Source organism: Crocuta crocuta, unplaced genomic scaffold, assembly GCF_008692635.1.
Source record: "Crocuta crocuta isolate KB4526 unplaced genomic scaffold, BGI_CrCroc_1.0 scaffold110, whole genome shotgun sequence".
Lineage (NCBI taxonomy): Eukaryota > Metazoa > Chordata > Mammalia > Carnivora > Hyaenidae > Crocuta > Crocuta crocuta.
The window spans coordinates 1133184-1154766 of NW_027527386.1; the positions used below are offsets into that span (position 1 = coordinate 1133184).

The 21583-nt window shown below is 50.2% G+C and overlaps 1 protein-coding gene across 1 annotated transcript in view; it reads right to left on the reverse strand.

Moving 5' to 3' along the window:
• The window catches only part of SAFB (scaffold attachment factor B), a 34757-nt gene that overhangs the window by 1267 nt on the left and 11907 nt on the right, over positions 1-21583 (reverse strand). Inside the window, 16 exon segments of the mRNA XM_077779942.1 lie at positions 1-85; positions 2435-2477; positions 2698-2835; positions 3920-3942; positions 3944-4058; positions 6206-6312; positions 8231-8319; positions 8466-8605; positions 8920-9002; positions 9080-9229; positions 10872-10966; positions 12011-12060; positions 12485-12995; positions 13937-14022; positions 16718-16941; positions 17024-17088. The exon segment at positions 1-85 is cut by the window's left edge and continues 28 nt beyond it. Coding sequence (XP_077636068.1) covers positions 1-85; positions 2435-2477; positions 2698-2835; positions 3920-3942; positions 3944-4058; positions 6206-6312; positions 8231-8319; positions 8466-8605; positions 8920-9002; positions 9080-9229; positions 10872-10966; positions 12011-12060; positions 12485-12995; positions 13937-14022; positions 16718-16941; positions 17024-17088 — 2004 coding nt within the window.

Genomic DNA, 21583 nt, shown 5'->3' on the forward strand with positions numbered 1-21583 from the left:
TCATCCTCTTGTCCGAGCCGTAGCCCCACCCGTCACGGGAGTCCCGCCCATGGCGCTCTGGGCCTCCGTGGCGTTCGGGGTAATGCTAGACGGAAAGAGCCAGAACAGAAAGAAGGCTTCAGTATCAAGCTTGGATCCCAAGGCCTTTGGGCCAACAAGCCAGTAACGACAATGATACTAACTCAGAAGAGCCGGCGAGCGTTCTACACATGGCCATGTGGGTCGTGTGCCACAAAGGCCACCTCCCCTCGCATGACAGCCACGGACCTGAAGTCAGCTCGTGGACCAGTGAGGAAAACCGAAGAACCCAAAGACCAAAGGAAGAGAGTGAGGGCTGAGACCCACCCTAATCCAAACGGAGGGACTTCAGGCAGCGAAGGGGCCGAGTGGCCGCCCTGCGCCAGGGACAGCCAGCAGTGCACACAGACCCCGAGCTCCAGCCCCTCGGCACCTCCACCCTCCGGAGCAAAGCGGCCACCAGAGACCCTTTCCACAACCACCCCAGCCCCGGGGCCTCACCAGGCCAAGCACCACCGGCCACTCTGTGGCGCTGCCCGTGGAGAGCGCTGGCCTGGCCCAGGCCACACGAGTGCGTGGCCCTGCTCTGCTTGTCAGCTGAAGGAAGGATGGAAGGCAAAGCCTGTCGTTCTAGGCAAAGCTGTTCTTAAGGAACAGCCATGACTCCACCCTTTCCCCCCGAAGCCTGCACTGCTGCCGGAAGATCGCCCCGGGCTCTCAGGGAGCCGGCAAGGTGGCTTCGCCTCCACTACTGCTCTCGCGGTTCCACGAACCCTATCTGCAGCCCTGTGGTCTTTTGCTCGAAGATCACGTTCTAAGTGAGAAAAACTAGAAGGGAGTCCTGGTAATGAAGCCGCGTGGACGGATGTTCCGCCGCCCTGAGGCTGCACGTGTCCGAGCTTCTGCCCCTGCGAAGCCAGGAGCCCTGCGGGACCGGGGCCGGCTGCTGTTACGTGGGGGGCCCGGCCACGTGGGCCCCACCTGCCTCCATGAGCCTTGCGCTCACACGTGTGTGCGGACACCTTCCTCCACGGACACCTCCCTCCACAACAGAAAAGTGAGGGGGGGGGTGCAGCAGCCATACAAGATGGACGGAACGCAGCGCTGTTCCTTCCAGGTACAAAACCAAAAGGCACGGATGGGGTCCAGGAAAGCAGTGCCCGGTGGAGCAAGAGCTGCTAACACAAGGGCGCTAAAGTAACGCTTCCGTAAAGAAACTCCAGGACACACCAGCTTTTAGAAAAAATTACAGCTCGTCATTCAGACCGCTTCCTTTCAACAAACGCAAATGTTAAACGAAAAAGTGATCTTTTCTGGACAGCATTCTGAAGACACAGACGGACACTCGGCACAAAGCCCATCTCAAGCTGTCCCTGGTTTTCCACAGGGGAGCCACGCTCTTCTGCCCAGCAACCAGCCGGGGTAAGGGCTCAGCAGGACCCCGAGAGCCTGTGCTGGTGTCCCCTCCTGTGTCCCGTGTCGCTGCCTGGGCCCAGAGCAGCACCGGCGTTATTACTAAGGGTGGCGCACACAGAGAAAATGTCGGCCAGTAGCAGCCGGAAGAGAGCAGGCAGGGATCAGCAGCTGCGCGTGAGGACCTGGGCTGGCCAGTGTAGACACAGCTGTCGACCCGGTTAGCCCCGACACCCTGAGCAGGGGACAGTGAGCGCCCTTACTTCACAGCTGGGAGACACACACTCAGCTCAGGGCGGGCCCTGCTCTCCGGTTCCGCGTCCAGAGCCTGCACGTTTAACCACCGAGCCCCACTTCACCAAGGAGAACCGCCACGAGCGGCTGGAGACGGAGCTGATCCTCTGGGTCACCTCCAGGAAGAGAGGACAAAGCCGCGGGCGAGGACTACTCCAGAGGCGGCAGAGGACGCCCCCGACGGGGCCAGGACCGTACCGCCCGCAGCCTCGCCCTCAGGGAGCAAGGAGGGAGGGCAGCCAGAGCTGCGCTCGGCCAGGGAAGGACACTCACGGGTCACAGAGCAGTGGCTCTGCCCCACGCCACCCTGACCACAACCTTCCCGAAGGCCTGCCCTGCCCCCCGATATTCCAAGTAAACACTCTAAAGAGTCAGCACTCTTTGGGGGAAGTTCTTAATCTAAACGTAAGACCAGAAAAAGGAGAAAATGCAGCCTATTTTGTAACACGTCAGCCCCACGGAGCGTGGGCCCCCGGCCCCCCGTGTGCTCAGCTGTGCAGACGGTGACGACGGGGCCCCTCAGACTCGCCCAAGGCTCTTGTTAGTACAGATATGGCATTTAGCTACTTTGTTATTCGGACGTGAGCAGACCCTCAGGGTCAAGGCCTGCACTCACTCTTTCTCCACCTCAGCTGAGGAGGGAGAAAGCATGGAGACAGGATCGATTTCACGGCAAAATCTGTGGCTACAACTCGAGTTTCTGACTCACCTGTCCTTCTCTTTCTCCCATCATGGATCTCGAACCTTCTCTCCTGAAAAAGGAAATTTAAATGACAACATAAAACGAGAAAGGCAACAGGTCGGTTAGACACGCACCCCCCCAATAAAAAAACATTTTCTAAACCGAACCCAGGTAATTCATACCCTGAGGGTCTCAAAGCCCAGAAGGGCCAACCCTAGTTCTTTATCATTCAGAACAAGAGGAAAAGAGAACTCGTACAAACGGGCAGGGTCAGTGGGGGCCTGGCTGACCTGTCGACAGAGTGGTCAGGGTAGCGGCCCCGGTCCCTGTGGTCAAAGTCATGGAAGCGATCCTGGCGGTTGAAATCAGAATGGTAGCGCTCGTCTAGAGCGGCCCGCTTTGCTTCTGGCCAATAGGCATCATCTCGCCTGGAAAGGGAATAAAGAAGTAAATATAATTTCTCCTTCAAGTTCATGACCTTTGTGGAGCTGGCGAACCGAGCCCTGAAACTGTCCCTGGATCCTATCAGTCCACAGAGCTTCTTTGCTACAGGAGCTGAGAGGGGCTGGCAAGGTGATGTGTGATCCGACTGAAGGACCCCCCCTTCTATTCTGTCCGAGAAACCCCACTTGGCCCCAAAGAGAAGAGCTTTAGTTTCCCTACCAGGCGGGCACGCGGGGACACGTGCACACCTGCGGGTCGCCTCTGGAAATCACACACGGCCTCCATCTATCAGGACAGCAAGTGAGAGAGCCATGATCCCAAGCTCTCCTCAGTGCACTACCTCTTCTCCTCCAACATGGACTTGACCCAGCAGATATCAGTGGGGGGGACGCTGAGAAGCACTTGAAATACACTGTTTCAAAACTTTATGACCACAACGGACTCCCAGCAGCAGTATTTTGCACAAAAGCATCAAAAGTCCTGAAACAGCTTGAAGGCCCTTGAAAAGAGTCTTGCTAGATATTACACGAGCACCGTTAATCCACACGGTAGAGAGAGGAATACAAAACGTGGTTCTTCCCAAGTGGCAGTGCGTGCGGAAGAGCTGTGTCAGGTCAGTGCTGAGACTACTGGTCCGGACTCGCACCAGCAAGGACCGAAATCAGGCCTGCTTTTCGCTGGGGCTAGTGTTTGAGTGTTCGCAAGTCAAACAGTATGCCCAGGAATTAAAATCAGTATTACTGGAATGAACCAGAACACACTGCTACGATGACAAAGCTTAAGTGCGGGCCTCAGGGACGCATCTTTTGGTCTCTGGTTGCCCACTCTGCACCTGACCCACATGGCTCTGGGTCTGCACTCCTTCCTCAGGGGTCTGGGCTAGGACTTGAACGTGAGGCTTTCTTAGGTGCACTATTCTACCCAACCACTTCCCGAGACCCCCTAACCATCTCCGGTGCCGGATGAACAAGAGGACATCAAATGGGGCCGCGGATCTGGGGGACCGTAACCCGATTCTAAAGGCCACAGGCCACTGCTGTGGTGGCGGCTAAGGGCCACCGGGCTCACCGGCCGTCCACGTCGTAGGGCCTCCGNCAGGCGGTGCCGGTGGAAGGCCAGCCGCTCGCGGGCGATCTCCAGCCGCTCGCGCTCCTCGCGCTCCCATTGCGCCTGCATGCGCTGCTCCCACTCGCTGCGCTCACGCACCCTGCGGGAGAGCAGCAGCTGCAGGCGCGCCGCCATCTGCGCGGAGCCCCCCCCACGGGCCTCGGGCCCCGCAGGTGCAGGCGCGCAGCCGCAGGGGACCTGCTGGGACAGGGGCTGAACCTCGTTTCCTGAAACCTTTTCTGCAGACCAACATCTGATGCCGTGATATGGCCCATCAAAAATAAGAAACAGAACACGCTGTTCCCAGAAAATTCAGTCTCAGTTAAGACCTTTCCTGGGGCACCCGGGGGGCTCAGTCCAGTAAGCGTCTGACTTCGGCTCAGGTCATGATCTTGCGGTTCATGGGTTCGAGCCCCGCGTCGGGCTCTGTGCTGACAGCTCAGAGCCTGGATGCAGCCTGGTTCAGATTCTGTGTCTCTCTCTTTCTCTCTGACTCTCCCCTGCTCATGCTGTTTCCCTCTCTCACAGAAATAAATAAAAAAAATTTTCCTCCCAAAATGAGCTTCCATCAGCCCTACGGAATGGGGAGAACGCACTAGAACTGCAGCCCTGACAACGGTGCGAGGACAGTGCGGGCGAGGCTGTGCGGATCCTCCCACCACACCTGAGGGTGCGGCCAGCTCTTCTCTGAGGGACACCAACTGCACCCAGCGTGTCTCCTGCCAGTCTCTGTCCCCTTCCCGCCTTTGCTATGCACTTGGAGACGTGTGCTTACGCCTGCAGAACTGCACACTCGCCTCACCGTGCCGGCTCTGGGACAAGAGTGGCTCCCGCCTCCTTGGTGACCCTCCCACACCCGCCTTTACAGACCGAGGGCAAGCATTCAGAAAGGGGCCCCCAGAGTGGACGGGCCACGGACCAGACAGGCAGCACCCAGAGGCAGAGGCCATCTGACGGTCTCCAAATGTTCACGACCTCAAAAAACCGGACACTTATGGTGCACAAGGTCTTCCAGGGCAGGCCTGGGGCAGTGGCACTTCCAGGTTCGCGGCACTGGACTCGGCCGCGCAGACCTCCGCGGGATCCCTCTCCAGGGGCCGCGCCCCGTCCCCGACACCGCAGGCGAGCGTGCACCCAACCAAAGTGGCAGATGCGAACCCAGGTCTCACTGCCCTTTCCACGCCGCCAGTGCCCTCATGAAGCCGCCCCTCGTCCCGCGGCACCTGACCTGTGCCTTCTGTCAACTCGCCACTATCTGCTTTCCTAGCAGGTGCTTTCTGCCTCCTTACGTTTACCTCAGGTCACGTCTGTCCCCATCCCTCACGGATCTTTTATGTACGAAGCTTCATTTTCACTCAGCCAACCTCTCCTTCTGGCCCTCAAGTCCCGAACGTACCCACTCCCGCTGTACACAGGGTCAGTGAGCTCTCACCGCTGTGTTCTGTCACCAGCTGACGGGGACTGTTTTGTCCCTGACGTGAGCTGCAGACCCAGAGGGCCGGTCAAAGAACATCCAGGTGACTGGAAGCTATTCTGGGGAGAGCCCATCCACTGTCCCTAGTGAGAAACATCACTACAGACACATGAAGTCCCCACATGCACGCGCGTCGGCTCCGGGGCCCTGTGTGTCAGTCACTTCCACACCAGGGCCCTGTGGCCAGCGCCCGTCCCTTTGCAGAAGGAGGCTGTGAGCCTCGCCCCCTCTCCTCACTCTTACTCCAATTTTACGAACGCTGTTTGCTTTTTAAACTAGTTTAAGAATTGTTTCTAGCTAGGAAAGGCTGTCATTCAGTGCGCTTAATACCACTTGTGTTTAGTTTTTTAAATTTCTGGAGACGTTTTCTTTTTCTTTTTTTAATGTTTTTTTTTTTTANTTTAGCTATTTTGAGGATGAGGACCTCTCCACTCTCTCCCTGCGTATGTCCCACTGTTTTCTCCCCCTTCCCGCCGCTCTGGGGCACACTGGGTAAGCTAACCAGCACTACTGCATGAGGAGAGCATTCCAACTCCCCGCCATTACCTTCCAGAATCGTCAAGAAGAGACGGGCCTATCTGCATGAGAAGATCATTTGAAAATAACCACAGGATGAAAGTCAGAGCACAGCAAGTCTACTGAAAGCCAAAGGAGCAACTAGGTTTAAAGCAACATTCTGCCCGCAGAGGCCTCTGAAAATATGCCCCTACGACATGGTTCTGAATAGTCCAGAGATAGAAGCAAACCAGGAACACTGCTGGACACAGACTCACCTACGGGACTCGGAGTCTCTCGACTTCCGAGGCTCTTTGACTTTATCAAAGGACACGACAGACCGCTTCTCTCTGCTGGCCGATTTGCGATCCTGGCTCTTGGAAACCTGGTTAACCAAAAAACATCCAGAAGTTAAGGAAGAAATGACAGCAGGAAGACTCAGGCGAGTCCACACCTAAGCAACCAACACAAAGACTGGAAATGAACCTTAACGTTTAATGGGATACGCAGCCAACAGGGTGTTCCCTCCTAAGAAATTTCATGTTTTCCCGATCATACTTAAAATCAAAACCGCATCACCACGCAAAATATGATCTAATGAGAACCTCCAACAGGGTCAAAATGGAGATATTACCCCCTAAAACGTTTTATATGAAAAAACCAATTTCTTAAAAAAACTTATTTGCTTAAGAAGGGCTGCAAGCAGGGGAGGAGCAGAGAGAGAGGGAGAGAGTCCAAATGGGCTCGATTCCACAAACTGAGATCATGACCTGAGCTGAAACCAAGAGTCAGATACTCAACCGGCCAAGCCACCCAGGTGCCCCAAACCAGTTTTTTCAATACCTGGTCTTCTGCATCCAAAATAAACTCCTTACTCCCAACTCATTACTCTTGTCCTTTCCTTCCTATTAAACATGCAGTGAGTGCCCAGCCACGGCTGCCTCTAGTAGAGCAGGATTCCTGATTTGTGTGACTGCATTATTTTTATGAGATTTACCCATCTCAGCCCTGGGACTCATACTTCCATTTTGCCATTTTCCACCCATTTTATATCAAATAAATTTAGAAGAGGTCACATGCATTATAACACCTCCACACATAAGCACACTGAAAGCTTCCAGAACTGAAACACTGGCTTGCAAGAACTTCATCGGTTTGCTATCTTTCAGCACAGGGTGACACTGTCCAGGTGACAGTTCCCTGGTAAGGCAGTCACTGTGCCCAGACCATGCCCACTGTGGTTTCCGCCCAACACCTGCTTTCCTCTTAGAAGTCAGGGCTTTTCGCTACGTACCCAGCAGAGGCCTATGTACCCGGCCCAATAGCAACCTTGGGCGCTGACGCTCTCATAGGCTCTTGGGCTTCCCGGGCAGGAACATCGGTCACGCGAAGGGCAGGGCATGGGGAGCCCGCACAAGTCCTCTGCGGTCTCTGCCGTGTGTCTCTACCCCGCCCCCCAGGCTGCGCATCCTTACGGCACCACTGCAGCCAGTGTTAGCTGTAAGAACCATCGCAGGCCAAGCCCAGTGGTCCTCAGGGGGAACTGCTGAATGTGGGTGGTCTTAGGACCCTGGCCCCGTATCTATCCAAGTTGCAAGACCCCCAAATTGAAGTTAGGGTCATTGACAGCTGCCTAAGCCCTACCAGCAGGCAGAGTGAGATGGAAAGAACCTAAGACTGGTACTTTGCGAACTGTGCTCTCCGGAGCATCTGAGAGAAGAAAGAATATGGGACCGAGCCAAAGTGGAGACCCAACTCAGAGGCATGAAACACCGGCTGGGTGACATAGGAGTTAAGGAACGTGTGATGGAGAGCTGCCAAAACTTTCGAGGGAGACCATGAAAATGGCCAGCTACATGCAGATCCAGGAAGAAAAAAAAAAGCCAACTAGTCCCATATCTTAATTTTACACGATAGTGCTCTAACTCTAAAGCTATGGAGCCTTCACACTTGAATTTTAAAATTAGCTTTAGATAATAAGAAAACAAAAATTCTCATCAAAGTAAAACTACGTATAAACAAAAGCTTTTAAAACTCTCTCCATTTTTTTGGGGCAATAGGGCGTACATATCAGTCCTTTAGCATCTGACCCTTGACTTCAGCTCAGGTCACGATCTCATGTTTTGGGAGTTCGAGCCCTGTGTTGGGCTGCGTGCAGATAGGATAGAGCCTGACTGGGATTCTCTGCCCCTCCCCTGCCCTCTATCTCTCAAAAATAAGTAAACTTTAAGAAAGAATAAAAAATTTTTAAAGATAAAAGTGATTAAAACACTAAAAACCCTAATTAAAAATTTCATACTCACTCTCTCTTTGGATCCTGAGGTCTTGACACTAATAACAGGCACCCCTTTAGACTTATCCATCACTACGGTCCGCTCGGTTCCTCGACTTCCTACAGGAAGAAAGGAGTCATGTAAGGTCAGAAACAAAAAACACCCAGATTAGGAAAAAAAAGAACTTCTCTCTGACTGCTAAGAGCAAACCACAAAGCACTCCAGCCAGGAACAGGACACAAGGTGACATCTCCAGTGACAATACCTGATTTTGTGGTTCGAGATCGCTCTGACGGGCCGGGTTTCTGATCGTCTTGATCTTTACTCTTTTCTCCACTTGCATCTTCACCCTTCTTAATGTCCTCTTTTCTATCAGCTTTATCTTCCCTCTTAAGGTTCGCAGATCTATAAATAACATCCCAGAACACATACGCAGGTCAGATCCAATGTTTAGGAAGCAGAGCAGCCACGACGAGACTCTTGCAGGGAGTGCCACGTGACCAGGAGGCTGCCGGGGAAGCATCAGTGGGACGAGGCTCGACGAGGCGAGCCACCTGCTCTCCCCAAGCACCCCTGCAAGAGGGGCTGAAGGAAGGAATCCTCTTGGAGAGCCACTGAAGGTGAAACACCGAACATAAAACCTGTCTATGGAAAACGAGCGGGATGCGCACTGGAGAAAAGGCCGTCGTGGCCACGATTCCCTCCGAGAAGAACAGTACCTGTCGCCGGTGCTGGACTTCTCCTTCTTCCCCTCAGTCTCTCTCTTCTCAGAAGTTTTCTTCCCAGTAGGTTCATTTTTTGCCTGAAAAAAAGAATCAAGTGCAAGTCTTATCTCATTTCCTAAAAGAGTCACATCCCGGTAAGAAAACCACCACTTACTTTTTCCACGGAGATCATCTTCCCATGGAGCTCTGTTTTGTGCAGGTGATTAATGCATTTTGTGGCCTCTTCTGCTGTGGACATTGTAACAAAGCCATAGCAGCGAGCTCCGGGACTCCGGGCATTGGTGACAACCTTAGCACCCACCACCTCAAAGGAAAGCACACGAACAGGGCTCAGTCACGAAGGACCCGCTCACAGACCCTGACACCCACCACGTGAAACACACAGGGCATCACTGTTTGCGCCGCTTTCCTCTGATGCACGAGTCCTGGCACCCGCCCTGGGATGAGGACTGTAGGGGACGCCCTGTCACCCGGTGCCTGACAAGAGGCACATGACAACCAGGGAGGACGGACGATGCTACTGTCTCACTGCAACGACCCTGCAGAGCCGCCCCAGTTCCCGCGTCCCCTCTGGGGATCGGACCCCAGGCAGCATTCCGTTAGCCGTGTGGGCAGTGAGGCAGGACCGCAGGTGTGCACGTGGACCCCCCTGACTCTGAGCAACGACAAAGTTCCGTACGAGAGCTTTCTGGCACCAGAGGCACATCTCGGCACACTACTTCCTCCTCCCAGTGACTCTGGCAGGCTGAAGGGAGGCGCTCTGGCTCAGGAGAGGTGGCACGTAAGCCAGCATTCACCCTGAGTAAGCCACACGGACACTCAGGGAGTTTCTGGGTGGGCTGCCCCCTGCTCAAGGACACTGAGCCGACAATGAGCCCAAGACACTGCAGGCTCCAAGGTGACATGTCCCTGTTGAGAGACGGGGACCCACGTGGGCCACACTGGGATCGTGAAAGGGCCTGCCCTGCATCCCGAGGCCCAGGGAATCAATCACTCGTTATTTCTACAACCCCGTCATATTTAATCTCATTCTTTTTAGATCTCAGACATCAATAACCAACGTAAACACTATTGTTTTCTTTGCTATAAACTGTTGAACCCTTACTGTAAACAGAGGCCTGTGCTAAGTCTCACTTTGGTTTGCCCCAAACGCTACTCTGAGCAAGCAGCCCTGGATGCAGCAGTTTCTTTGGGAGGGGACTCTAGAAAGCAAATGGGGAGGTGGTGAAAAAGAGAAGGAGAGAGAGCTAACACAGGTACTCTAATCAAACACGGAACTGCGGGGTGCATCTATCCATCACTGCCACAGTTCTGGGGCTGAGCAGGGAAGGAAGGAAGGCAGGCAGAGGAAGAGTGGTCGGAGCCGCCCTGGCTGCGGGTGAAACCAGGTGGGCTGAGGGTCACCAGCGGCTACACGGACCATCTTAAGGAGTCACCACCGCTGAGGGCCCACCAGCGAACAGGAGCCCACACAGGGGAAGTGACATGCCCCTGGCCACACGACTGAGCAGCAGAGCTGGGCCCACAGCCGCCCAGACCGGTCTGACCCTAAAGGCCCTGTTCACAACCCCCTCTACAGCCTCACTCACATCCTACAATCACCACCATCTCACAGGGGTGCTGACAGCATCTCCCCACCCCGCCCTTTGCTACCATCCCTGAAGTTGAAGACTCACTACCATAGAAACAGATTTAGAAAATCCTCTAAAATCTAAGTGGTGGCAGTGGGGCCAGAAAAACGGAGAAAAACTGCTAAGCAGGCGTGGGGTCTAGGAGCTTCCACCCCTCGCCCCCTAGCAGCGGAGGGACGCACCCTCCACAGACCCTGAAAAAGGGAACGGTGTCGTTCACAGCAGTCTCCGGGAGGGGACGGTAATCGGCGCGTGAAGGCCATACTACGTTGCCCTAAAAACATTTTCTCTCCTCCAGACGACCCCCGGTCTTACCTTCCCATATTTGCTGAAAAGATTCTTCAAATCTGTAGCTCTGGTGGTAGAAGAGAGTCCACTAACCCAGAAATTTCTACCACAACTGCTACGACCTATTTCAAAAGAAAAGTCTGGTCAAAACCAACACACTCACAAGATCCTGAGTTTTAAAGACCGAGGTCATTTCAAGGCAGACACTTTCCCCACGTCTCCCAGAAGCCAGCACAACCCAGGCCAGCTAAGGCAGGAGGGCCTGCCCCGTCCTCACACAACCCTGGGAAACGCACAGCAGGCTCACCAGGGCATGAGCAATGCCGCGAGATTTTTTTTTTTTTAAATAATGTTTTATGTATTTCTGAGACAGAGAGAGAAAGAGGATGAGCAGGGAGGGGCAGAGAGGGAGGGAGACACAGAATCTGAAACAGGCTCCAGGCTCTGAGCTGGCTGTTAGCACAGAGCCCCACGCACCATGAGATCATGACCTGAGGTGAAGTCGCACACTTAACCGACAGAGCCACCCAAGCGCCCCAGCGATGCCACTTTAATAACAGTGGGCCAGGGGCTTTTAGGAACATGGGAGGCAGGTTTACTCAAAAGTCACCAAATGGCAGTAGGCAGCCCAGTGGGGTGGCTTCTGAACATAAAATGGCTGCTATCAAGATGAACCCAATCCAGATAGATGCTTCTCCTTCTTACCACTTATGCCTCATCTGTATTCTTTCTAGGCTCTAAGAAGAAATCTGAACCAACAAAATGTCTTCTCCGCTAGCGATTTTAATAGAGAGCTAAGGTGTTGAAAAATCTGAAGTACCAGCCAACCCCAAGATATCTGAAACCAGAACACTTCTCCCCATTTACAAGTAGCACTGAGATTAAGGAATCTGCCAATCAGAGGGTCAGTCAGGACCGATGAGCTCAGAGTGCTCCCGCGAAAACCAGGGTCTGCTTGAAATTGATATGTCAACCCTGAGGACCTGGCCTGCTCCCTACAACCCAGAGGCTGCAGAACGAGTAGCAGAGGAGTGCAAAAGGCTTCACAAAAGGTTCGAAGGCACGTCTGGGAAAGAAACGCGGTGAGCAGTGAACCAGGACCAGACACCCCGCTGCGGCCAGGGCCCTGCATGCTCCACGAGACCGGTGTCACCCCAGTGACCTACCCTTTTCCTCTTTGGAAAGCCTTTTTGTATCCGAGTCATCTTCGACAGAACTAGAGACAAAAGATAATGTCACTCCAGAGGGAAGCAGCAGAGAGGAAACAAACTCAAAATTATAAACCACGTGCTGAGGTTGCATACCTACCCGAAATTTAGTTCTGAAAAAATGATACCCCGACAAACTTGTATTGGAAATCTGACCTAACCATAAGATTTCAGACCCATAGGAGTTAATTAATTCTGCTGGGCTAGAGATAATTAGGAAGAATTAAAGAAAACAACCATGATAGGTTGAGAAAAGAAAAAAAGATTATGTAATCAGTTTAAAATAAACAAAGAGAAATAAAACATTGCTTAGAAGTAAACTACAATTGCATCAGTCTGGCTGGCCAATTGCAGAAAAAACAGCTTATGTGTGTCATTAAATGACCAATGGAAAGGAGATAGCGTCTGGTCTAAAACTGAGAAAAAACAAACCTCATTTTCTGATCAGCGCCCTCACTGGCTGAGGACTCTTTAGGAGCCGGAGGGACTTCATTACAAGCTTCAAAAGCAAACTTCTTCACGTCTTCTTTGCTATCTCTGGGGTCTGGGCTTGAGGCTTCCGGGGGCGCTTCCGCGACCTCCTCGCTAGAGGCTTCCGCGTGCTCTGAGGCTTTACTACTCTGCTCAACTGGCTCCTCTAGCCCTACAGGCTCACAGTCCGGCCGCGCGCCATCGCCTGGCTGCTCCACGGGCTCCCTTTTCACTACCGCTAACAGGGTGTCTGCCCTGCTCGCCTGAGCTTGTGCCGTTGACTCGCTGGCCAAATCTAAATCACCCTCCTCCGGGTGGGCGCTGCCAAAAAGGTCCTCTTCCTCCGCAAGCTTTCTGTCTGGCCCCACGCTACTTGTATCCTGTGCAAAGGGCTGCTCCAGCTCGGAACCTTCTTCTTTTACTGGCTCAGATTTACAAGTTTCCCCCAAAATGTCGAGTATTTTCTCATTTTCTACGGATTTAACAGGAATAGAATGGCACAAGGTTTAATTACCAGGGAAATAAAGCAATCACAAATGCGGAACTGGCACGGCCGCCACACTAACACGAAGAGAACCGCTAGCTACACAGAGATTGGAAAACCCGCGGGTACACAAAGTGACACTCGTTACACTACCTGCGCTCCGACCGACTGCTACGGTAAGCCGCTACGCTACATGGGAGAGAAAAGCATCCCAGAGATTTAACCCCCAAAACCTTCTGGCTGATTCTTGACAGTCTTCATTCTGTCGTCGTTTACATAGAACTCTTCCAAATTTAGCTTCCAAAGTCCAAGTTGCATAACTGAATGTATCACCATTCACTGAACAGCTCAATTTCCAAATTTCTTTGAATTTCTTTTAACAGAACAGTCCAACATGAAAACCAGAATCTCTTCCATCGGTGCTCTGAGAGATTTGCAGTCCAGAAAGTGAACGGTATTTGTTTGGAATTCTCATGAAGAAACTCTTTCCTCTTCTGGAATCCAGTTATGTCTCAATGTTTTAAAATGCATCTCCCTACAGCTACCTGCACTGCCTGAATTAAAAACCACAAAGTTAAGACACTGCCCAATATCACAAGATCTGTTTTGTGGGGCGCAGAGGTCATTAGCCCTTGAGAGGCATGCAAACTCTTTCTACGTACATTTAAATGCCATTCACATTTAAAAAGGCAGGAGATAGTCTCATCTCACCAATAGTTTGTAAAATGAGAAGTTAGCCACTTTCACAGATCTGGTGATATGGCTGGGTTTCCAATCTCTATGATCCTGGTATGTTCTGGATCGTAAACCTTTAGAACAATGTACACTACAGTAAGGCAACTTTTCAAAATTAAAGAATTTAAATTAGAGAAGGTGGAAAGCTAGAATGGTTCCAAACCCCCGCTGGTAAGTTTTTCATTTAACAGTACCTGGCTCCAAGGATGGCTCTTCAATTTCCTGCAACAAAAAACATAAATAAGATTGTGCCAGATGAACGCAACCTAGTCCATTTACACTGGAAACTGTAACTAAGAGGGGATTTCTAAAGTACACGCTGGGAAACTGACACAGCAGGCGGAGAACCTGCTCACACCTTCAGGAAAGAGCCCGCACTCGGACACTCCACCTCCTTCACCTCCGCCCCCAGGCCCCCGTTCCAGGCTGCTCTCCAGGAGCCTGGGCCCTGGTGGCAGCTGCTGTCCTGTTGCCTGGTTTTCCCGGCGCCTGGCAACGTTATCCCCTTCAGTGGTGATGACCTCCTCACAGGCTTGTCTGAGGCCCTAGACTGAACTCTTAAAAGCCAAAAGAACAGTGTTTTTACCTAGTGGGTAATAGAATGCCTGACATTTCACTCAATGTAGCATTAATTTCTAAAAATTCAAGAGGGACGGAACACAGGTACAGGTGGTTTGCCCTCTGTTCTTAGTCCACATGTCCCTGCCACCTGCCTGTCACCTGAGTGCCCTCCAGGGTTACGCGCTACTCCTCCCCCCATATCTTTTCCAACCAACGCTGCCACTGGGCTACCTCTAATTCCTAAATATCCTCCAAGCCCTTCCCAGGCAGCCCCGTCCATCCAGACCACTGCTATTCCTCACCCACAGTAGCGTCTAGATTTCCTCTCCCTTCCCCACCCGCTGCGCTTCGCCGCCACGGGGAGCAGCACACGGTTCCTGTGTGGCCTAACGCCTTCAGCAATGGTCCCCCCCATCGCTCTCCCGACAGGTCCACGTGTACCCCCAGGTGAGTCCTACGGTCCCTCAGCACTTAGCCCAGGGCCCGTCCTCCTTGTAGAATGGCTCCTCCTAGCACCTTCAGAGGCTGCTCACTACAGAAGAGCCCTTCTCTCAATACGTGCTCCTCCTCACCAACATTCCCTCTGCGTAAGGCCCAGGATTCTGGAATTCCAGGCAATACGAAGCACTGACTAGGTTCCAGGCACAGGTGTAAGCCCCTTACACACACACGCGAATCATCAGATAGCCCTAACAGATTAGTACTATTAGTACCAGCCTTNAACATCTGAAATCAGACTGCAGAACGGATTCACAGATTTCTGGGGGCACCACTGCTCCAAGCCTGAATGCGACTGCTACCGCGCCTGCTGCCCACGGCCCCGAGGTGGCTCTGGCCCAGACTGGGATGGACCACTCGAGTACCTGACTTGGAGCCTCCTCGATCTCCATAGTGGAATGTGGGGACAGGAACAAAGGACCGCAGAGTCAGGTGGCCCAGAGGAGCCTCTGCTGAGGAAGAATGACTGGTGTGCTGACCTTCTATTCTAAAAGGNTCTGACCCTCCCCTGCTCACGCTGTCTCCTTTCTCTTCTCTAAAAAAAAAATAAAAAATAAAAAAAAATTAAAAAAAAAAAAGATACATTCATCCTTTCAGGCTTCTCCAAACCAATTATTTTCACAAGTGAGGTGCAGTGACGTTAGCCAACCTGCCAAAGGTCACGCAGTGGCAGATCTCTAATGAATGGTCTTAATTTTTAAGCTATACTACTTCCATTAATCATAATTATTTAACCATCACTGGCAGACATTTAGGATGTTTCCAGGCTTTTGTGACTGAATGATTTTCTAATCAGAGAGAAAAACCAACTTTAAGAAGCAGCAGCTAATAAGGAAGGATATGTACATCATGTCACTGCTCTAGCATTTGGGGTACTTCTGAGGAAAGCCAGTGAATGAGGCTCACACCAAAAACTAAAATTACACACCCTATTTGTATCAAAATGAGAGTCATTTCTCAGAATCACACTCTCCATTCAAAGAAGAGTCTGCTACCTCTAAGGATACTCAGAATCCGTTTCAAGAGAAAATGCAGAAACCTTCTGAGGAACGGCAGAAGCGGCTGCACGAGCAGAGAACAGGGGCTCCTCCCCTCAGGGTGGCTCGGGAAGCGCCCACCAGAAGAGATCTGAGAACCACTGTGGGAACAAAGTGCCTCCCAGGAACCCTCACATAAGGATTCCTACCGAGATGCCTAACAGCTTCTAATTTCTACCGCCTTTTCCGTCTACCCAACAAACATCCATCCTCACAGAAATAAAATAATCTAGAATAAATTTTTCGCACCAAGTCAACACGGTATAGGATTAAGTAAACGGACTCTGCAATCAGCCTGATCTTCTTATTCTCTTGGGGCTGTGTGTTTTCTGGAGATCTTTCTTTACCTCTTTACTCTTCAATTTCCTCAAGCAGAAAATAGGCAAAACATCATCTATGTATGTCCTAATCAAAAGGATTAAAGGACATCATGCCTAATGCTTGGCAGACAAAATTCAATAAAAATATCCATTACGACTGTATTGTAATTTGAATTGTTTCTAATGTGAAAAAAACTAAGGCTTAAAAAAGTCAAAACTTATAAAGGGTGACTAGAACGAGGGTACCAAGCGGTTCTTTACCTTCAACCTGTAGTTTGGAATTCTCAAGGCTTCCGAACCCTATCACCACAGACCAACCTCCTATAATAGGAAGGTCTTGAAGAGTGTCCCCGAAAGGGTACCACTGCATCATGCATGTACTGGCGTACCTCACCAAGACACTACTTCTCCAAGCAAAGTGTCTTCTCAGAACTGTCTGAATTTTACACGTGAACAGATGGACCAGCTCTAAAGAGACCCAATTCCAAACATAAACCTTATCATCATGCATCATGATATTTGAGGAACTGACGACTCGTGGTACATCCTAGAGAGAGACACTGCCGAGTTACCTACAGCATGTTCTTGAAGCTGCTCAGGAAGGTCTTTCATTTCGCCCTCGACTAGCTCTCTACTATCAGACAGGGACTCTGGGAGGTTATCCGCATCATCGTCTTCTACACAATCTGCAACACTTCCATTATCGATTTCTGCTTCATCCAACACACTGATATCCATCATGTCGATGTCCTGCAAGTTCTCCAAACTGGTCTCAACATCCTCCTGCAACAAAACAAAATAGAACCATCACATGACTGCCACAGGCCAATCCGCCAAAGCAATTCACTAGCAAGGTTGCACATACCTGTCCATCCCCAGAGTTTTCCTCCAGTCCATTGTCTTCCACACCCTCTTCTTCTGGTTTACGTCCTGGAGAGAAGGATTTACACCATGAGATCAGGGACATCTATATTCCAAAAGCAGTTAACTTTTATAGGCCCGAAGCACTGCAGAAGGAGACCCCAACACTGTGGCACTTGCCAACGTAGGGATGGTAATCCTGGAAGGTAACTAACACCATTTGGGCCTGGACAGCTTGCTCCCACCCAAAGCAGAAGAGATCTGTTCTCAACAAGTGGCTGTGCGAGTGTGAGGAGCTGGAAATGAGTGCATAGTAAGGTCGGGGCAGATCAGACCTGCTTTAAGGCCTGGCCTCCATGTCTAGTGGCTTTGGCTATGAGAAGAGTATTTTATATAGTGTGCTGCTTTTTAGTTAAAAAAAAAAAAAACACTGAGCGTATTTTCCTACAGAAACTGACACCAAACAATATAAATAAGCAAAAAGAAAAACCATACATAATTTTACCACCTGGAGTTAGTCCCCATGTTATCATACATTTACATACATAGACATCCTCCTCTATTGTTACCTACATACACGTATGATGTTTATAGAAATGGCACTGTATGGTCATTCTGTGATCTTGTCACTTAGTATCTGATGAACATATTTCTATATTCTTTAATGGCATCATCTAGAGATACCACCATTGATCTAATTAATACAGATAGAAATTCAAGAAAACGCTTATGAGGGTGCCTGGGTGGCTCAGTTGGTTGGGCGTCTGACTTTGACTCAGGTCATCATCTCATGGTCTGTGGGTTCAAGCCCCACATCAGGCTCTGTGCTGACAGCTCAGAGCCTGGAACCTGCTCCAGAATATGTCTCTCTCTCTCTCTCTCTCTCGCTCTCTCTCTCTCTCTCTCTCGCTCTCTCTCTCTCTCTCTCTCGCTCTCTCTCTCTCTCTCTCTCGCTCTCTCTCTCTCTCTCTCTCTGCTCCTCCGCCACTCATGCTGTCTCTCATAAACTTAAAAAAAAAAAAAATAAAAGCTTATAAAGATGAACACCCTGGCATTTAAAAAAAATATTTATTTTTGAGAGAAAGAGCACATGTGCGTGTGGGGGAGGGACAGAGAGAGGAGACACAGAATCGGAAGCAGGCTCCAGGCTCTGAGCTGTCAGCACAGAGCCCAACATGGGGCTTGAACACAAGAACTGTGTGACCATGACCTGAACTGAAGTCAGATACTTAAGCGACTGAGCCACCCAGGAACCTCCTGGCAATTCTTTTTGTCCACAATTACCATTTTAGAACATATTGCTAGAAAGGGCATTCCCAAGACAAAGGGTATTTTTAAGGCTTTTATTAAAAAGAAAAAAAGATTCTATTATCAAGACAGGTTGTTCCAATTCACACAGCTCCATCAACTATGAGAGGGCCAGTCTTTCCAAATCTTTGGAATTAAAAATTAATTTTCACCTTTGCCAACGAGCTAGGCCAAAAAGGAATACTTGTGAGGTGCCTGGGTGGCTCAGTCGGTTGGGTGTCTGACTTTGGCTCAGGTCATGATCTCACAGTTCGTGAGTTGAAGCCCTGCATCAGGATCTGTGCTGGCAGCTCAGAGCCTGGATCCTGCTTCATATTCTGTGTCTCCCTCTCTCTCTGCCCGTCGCGCCCCCACTCCCACATTCTATGTCTCCCTCTCTCAAAAATAAATACACATTAAAAAAAAAAAAGGAATACTTGTTTTAACTGGAATTTATCCTTAGGTTGAATTTTTTGTTCAGGGAGCTGGACTCATTTCTGACTGTTTTGGTTTTTAGATAAATTTGACTCTTCTCACTCAACCTCTTAATGTTTCTTATGAATAGATTACAACATTCACTGTTCTGAAGACAACAGTTCACAATGGGCAGCACGTTGGCACTTTCATCTAAATAGTATTTATATGGCCACTTGCCTTTAATTTTTACACAAATTATTAGATGATAAAAAAGAAACAGAAAAAGTGCAAATGGTAGTAGCGACAGATCTAAAGAGAAAAGGGAAATCATTAGCCATGGGAGTAATGAAAACTGTAGGGCAAAAGTGAAAGTTCTGGTCCGAAAACAGGCTTGCTACAATTAAACTGATGGACCTTTCTACCACGAAGAATGAAATCCCAGGTGTCAAGCGCACGGAATACACCGCGGAGACCAGGTCTCGAAGGCAGAGCAGTGAGCGCGGTGAGCTTACGTGCTCTGGAGCTCAGCTCCTAGTCCCGCGGCAGAGCTCAGCTTCGTGAAAGATGAAGGAAGGGCTGCTGATCAGCTACCTTTACTCGGTCACAAAACCTTAGAAACACTCACTTCTTTCAAGGCCTTTTCCCCCAAATGAAGACCAATTGTTTTTTCAAGTAACATAAGGGAAACAAACATTAAATTGCTTACATTTAATGATTTATCTTTTGAGTGTACAAAATGTGTAACATTTAGGGCAAAAAAGGGGGGAGGGGGAAAAACAAACATAATCATCGATACCGTAATTGGGTTAAAAAAAAAAACCTGTCAGGGATAAGAATTTCCTTATAACATCTGTAAACTGATTTTTTCCATATCCTAATTCCATTAAGCAATATCAGGAAATCTGAAAAGATTTTTAGGAAAACCTTCTTTAAAAAGCACAGAAGAATGTGGGGCGGCGCCTGGGTGGCTCAGTCAGTTAAGTGTCTGACTTCAGCTCGGGTCATGATCTCATAGCTTGTGAGTTTGAGCCCTGCGTCGGGCTCTGTGCTGACAGCTCAGACCCTGGAGCTGCTTCACATAACTGTGTCTCCCTCTTTCTCTCTGCCCCTACCCCCCGCCCTCTCTCTCTCTCAATAAATAATTTAAACACACACACACACACACACACACACACACACACACACAAGAACGTGTGGTACTTGGGTGGGTCAATTGGGTTAAACATAGGACTTTGGCTCAGGTCATGATCTCAACGATCGATTTTGAGTTTGAGCCCTGTGTCAGGCTCTGGGCCGACAGTTTGGAGCCTGGAGCCTGCTTCGGATTCTGTGTCTCCTCTCCTCCACCCACACTATGTCTCTCAAAAATAAACATTAAAACACATCCACACAAGAACACTAATAGCATCATTCAACACATTATGTGCAAATAGTCTTTAGTGGCTGGCTGGGAACACCGTTACCATTTTATAATTATCTCCATGGCAAAATACGTCTTGAACTTTAAAAAAAAATGTCTGGAATTCAACCCAGTGGTCTTTATATAAATATACCAGGAAGAAGCACTAGCAGCACGTCCACAGATTTATTATATTTGATAAAGCTGGTATGAAGCTATATATACATTGTCCATCCTAGTTATTAGGAAAACTCTTTACTTAGATTTTTTTCATCACCATGAACGTGTAACCCTTTATTGACCTCTCCCTTCCATAAGAGGCAGCAGGTTCCCACAAGCAAAAGCAGTTTTCCGCATTCAAAGCCACCTCTGCTCCAGAGCAGCTGCATGGGCTCACTGCAGCCCAGACCCTGACTGAGCCACCCAGGCGCCCAGGACCTCTCCCTTCCATAAGAGGCAGCAGGTTCCCACAAGCAAAAGCAGTTTTCCGCATTCAAAGCCACCTCTGCTCCAGAGCAGCTGCATGGGCTCACTGCAGCCCAGACCCTTTCAGGGGAGCTCTCTCAAGGATGAAATCATCTCAAGGATGAAGTCAAGAGGAATGTACCTGTGGTGCTTTGTTTTTGTTTTTATTTTTTATTTTTGAGAGACAGAGAAAGAGAGAGACAGACTGACAGAATCCAAAGCAGGTTCCAGGCTGTGAGCTGTCAGCACAGAGCCTGACCCGGGGCTCAAATTCACAAACCTTGAGACCATGACCTGAGCCGAAGTCAGACACTGAACCGACTGAGCCAACCAGGCGCTCCAAGAAAATGTGTGCTATTAAGAACAGTGCATCTTCAGTACAGAAAGCATAACATTGGCTGGGAAGCCTACTGAGAGTAACTATTTGGGAAAAGCCACTCTTCCAAAGAGAAGACAGGTGTTTAAGCCAATCCAAAATTGATGTGAATGAAAAATACAGCTCTCCAGAATAAATCAAAGTGCCATCTTTGTATCAAGAGAAAAGGATGCCCCTCAAATCCCTCCTCCACAGTACACAGCACCCATTTCCAGGCTCCACACTACAAGGTACTGCTCTGCTGCTCTGCCCTGCCGTTGATAACTGTTGATAGCCGGTAGAGCAGTAACCCGGCCCTCGCCCTCTTGCCCGGGACTCCACCTCCTCTTCCTCTGCTGAGCTGCTGCCTCAGGGCTCACCAGTGACAATGCCTCCCCCGACTCTGCCAGGGTTCCCCATGGCACCCGGAGTGGCCTGACGCATGCGGGCAGGTCATTCCTTTTAAAATGTATTTGATTAGGGGCTCCTGCCTGGCTCATGGTTCTCGAGTTTGAGCCTTGCCTCGGGATCACTGCTGTCAGCACAGAGCCTGCTTCGGTCTCTCCCTCTCTCTGCACCACCCCCCCCCAGCTCATTCTCTTACATAAATAACTTAATAAAATAAAATAAAATGTATTTGA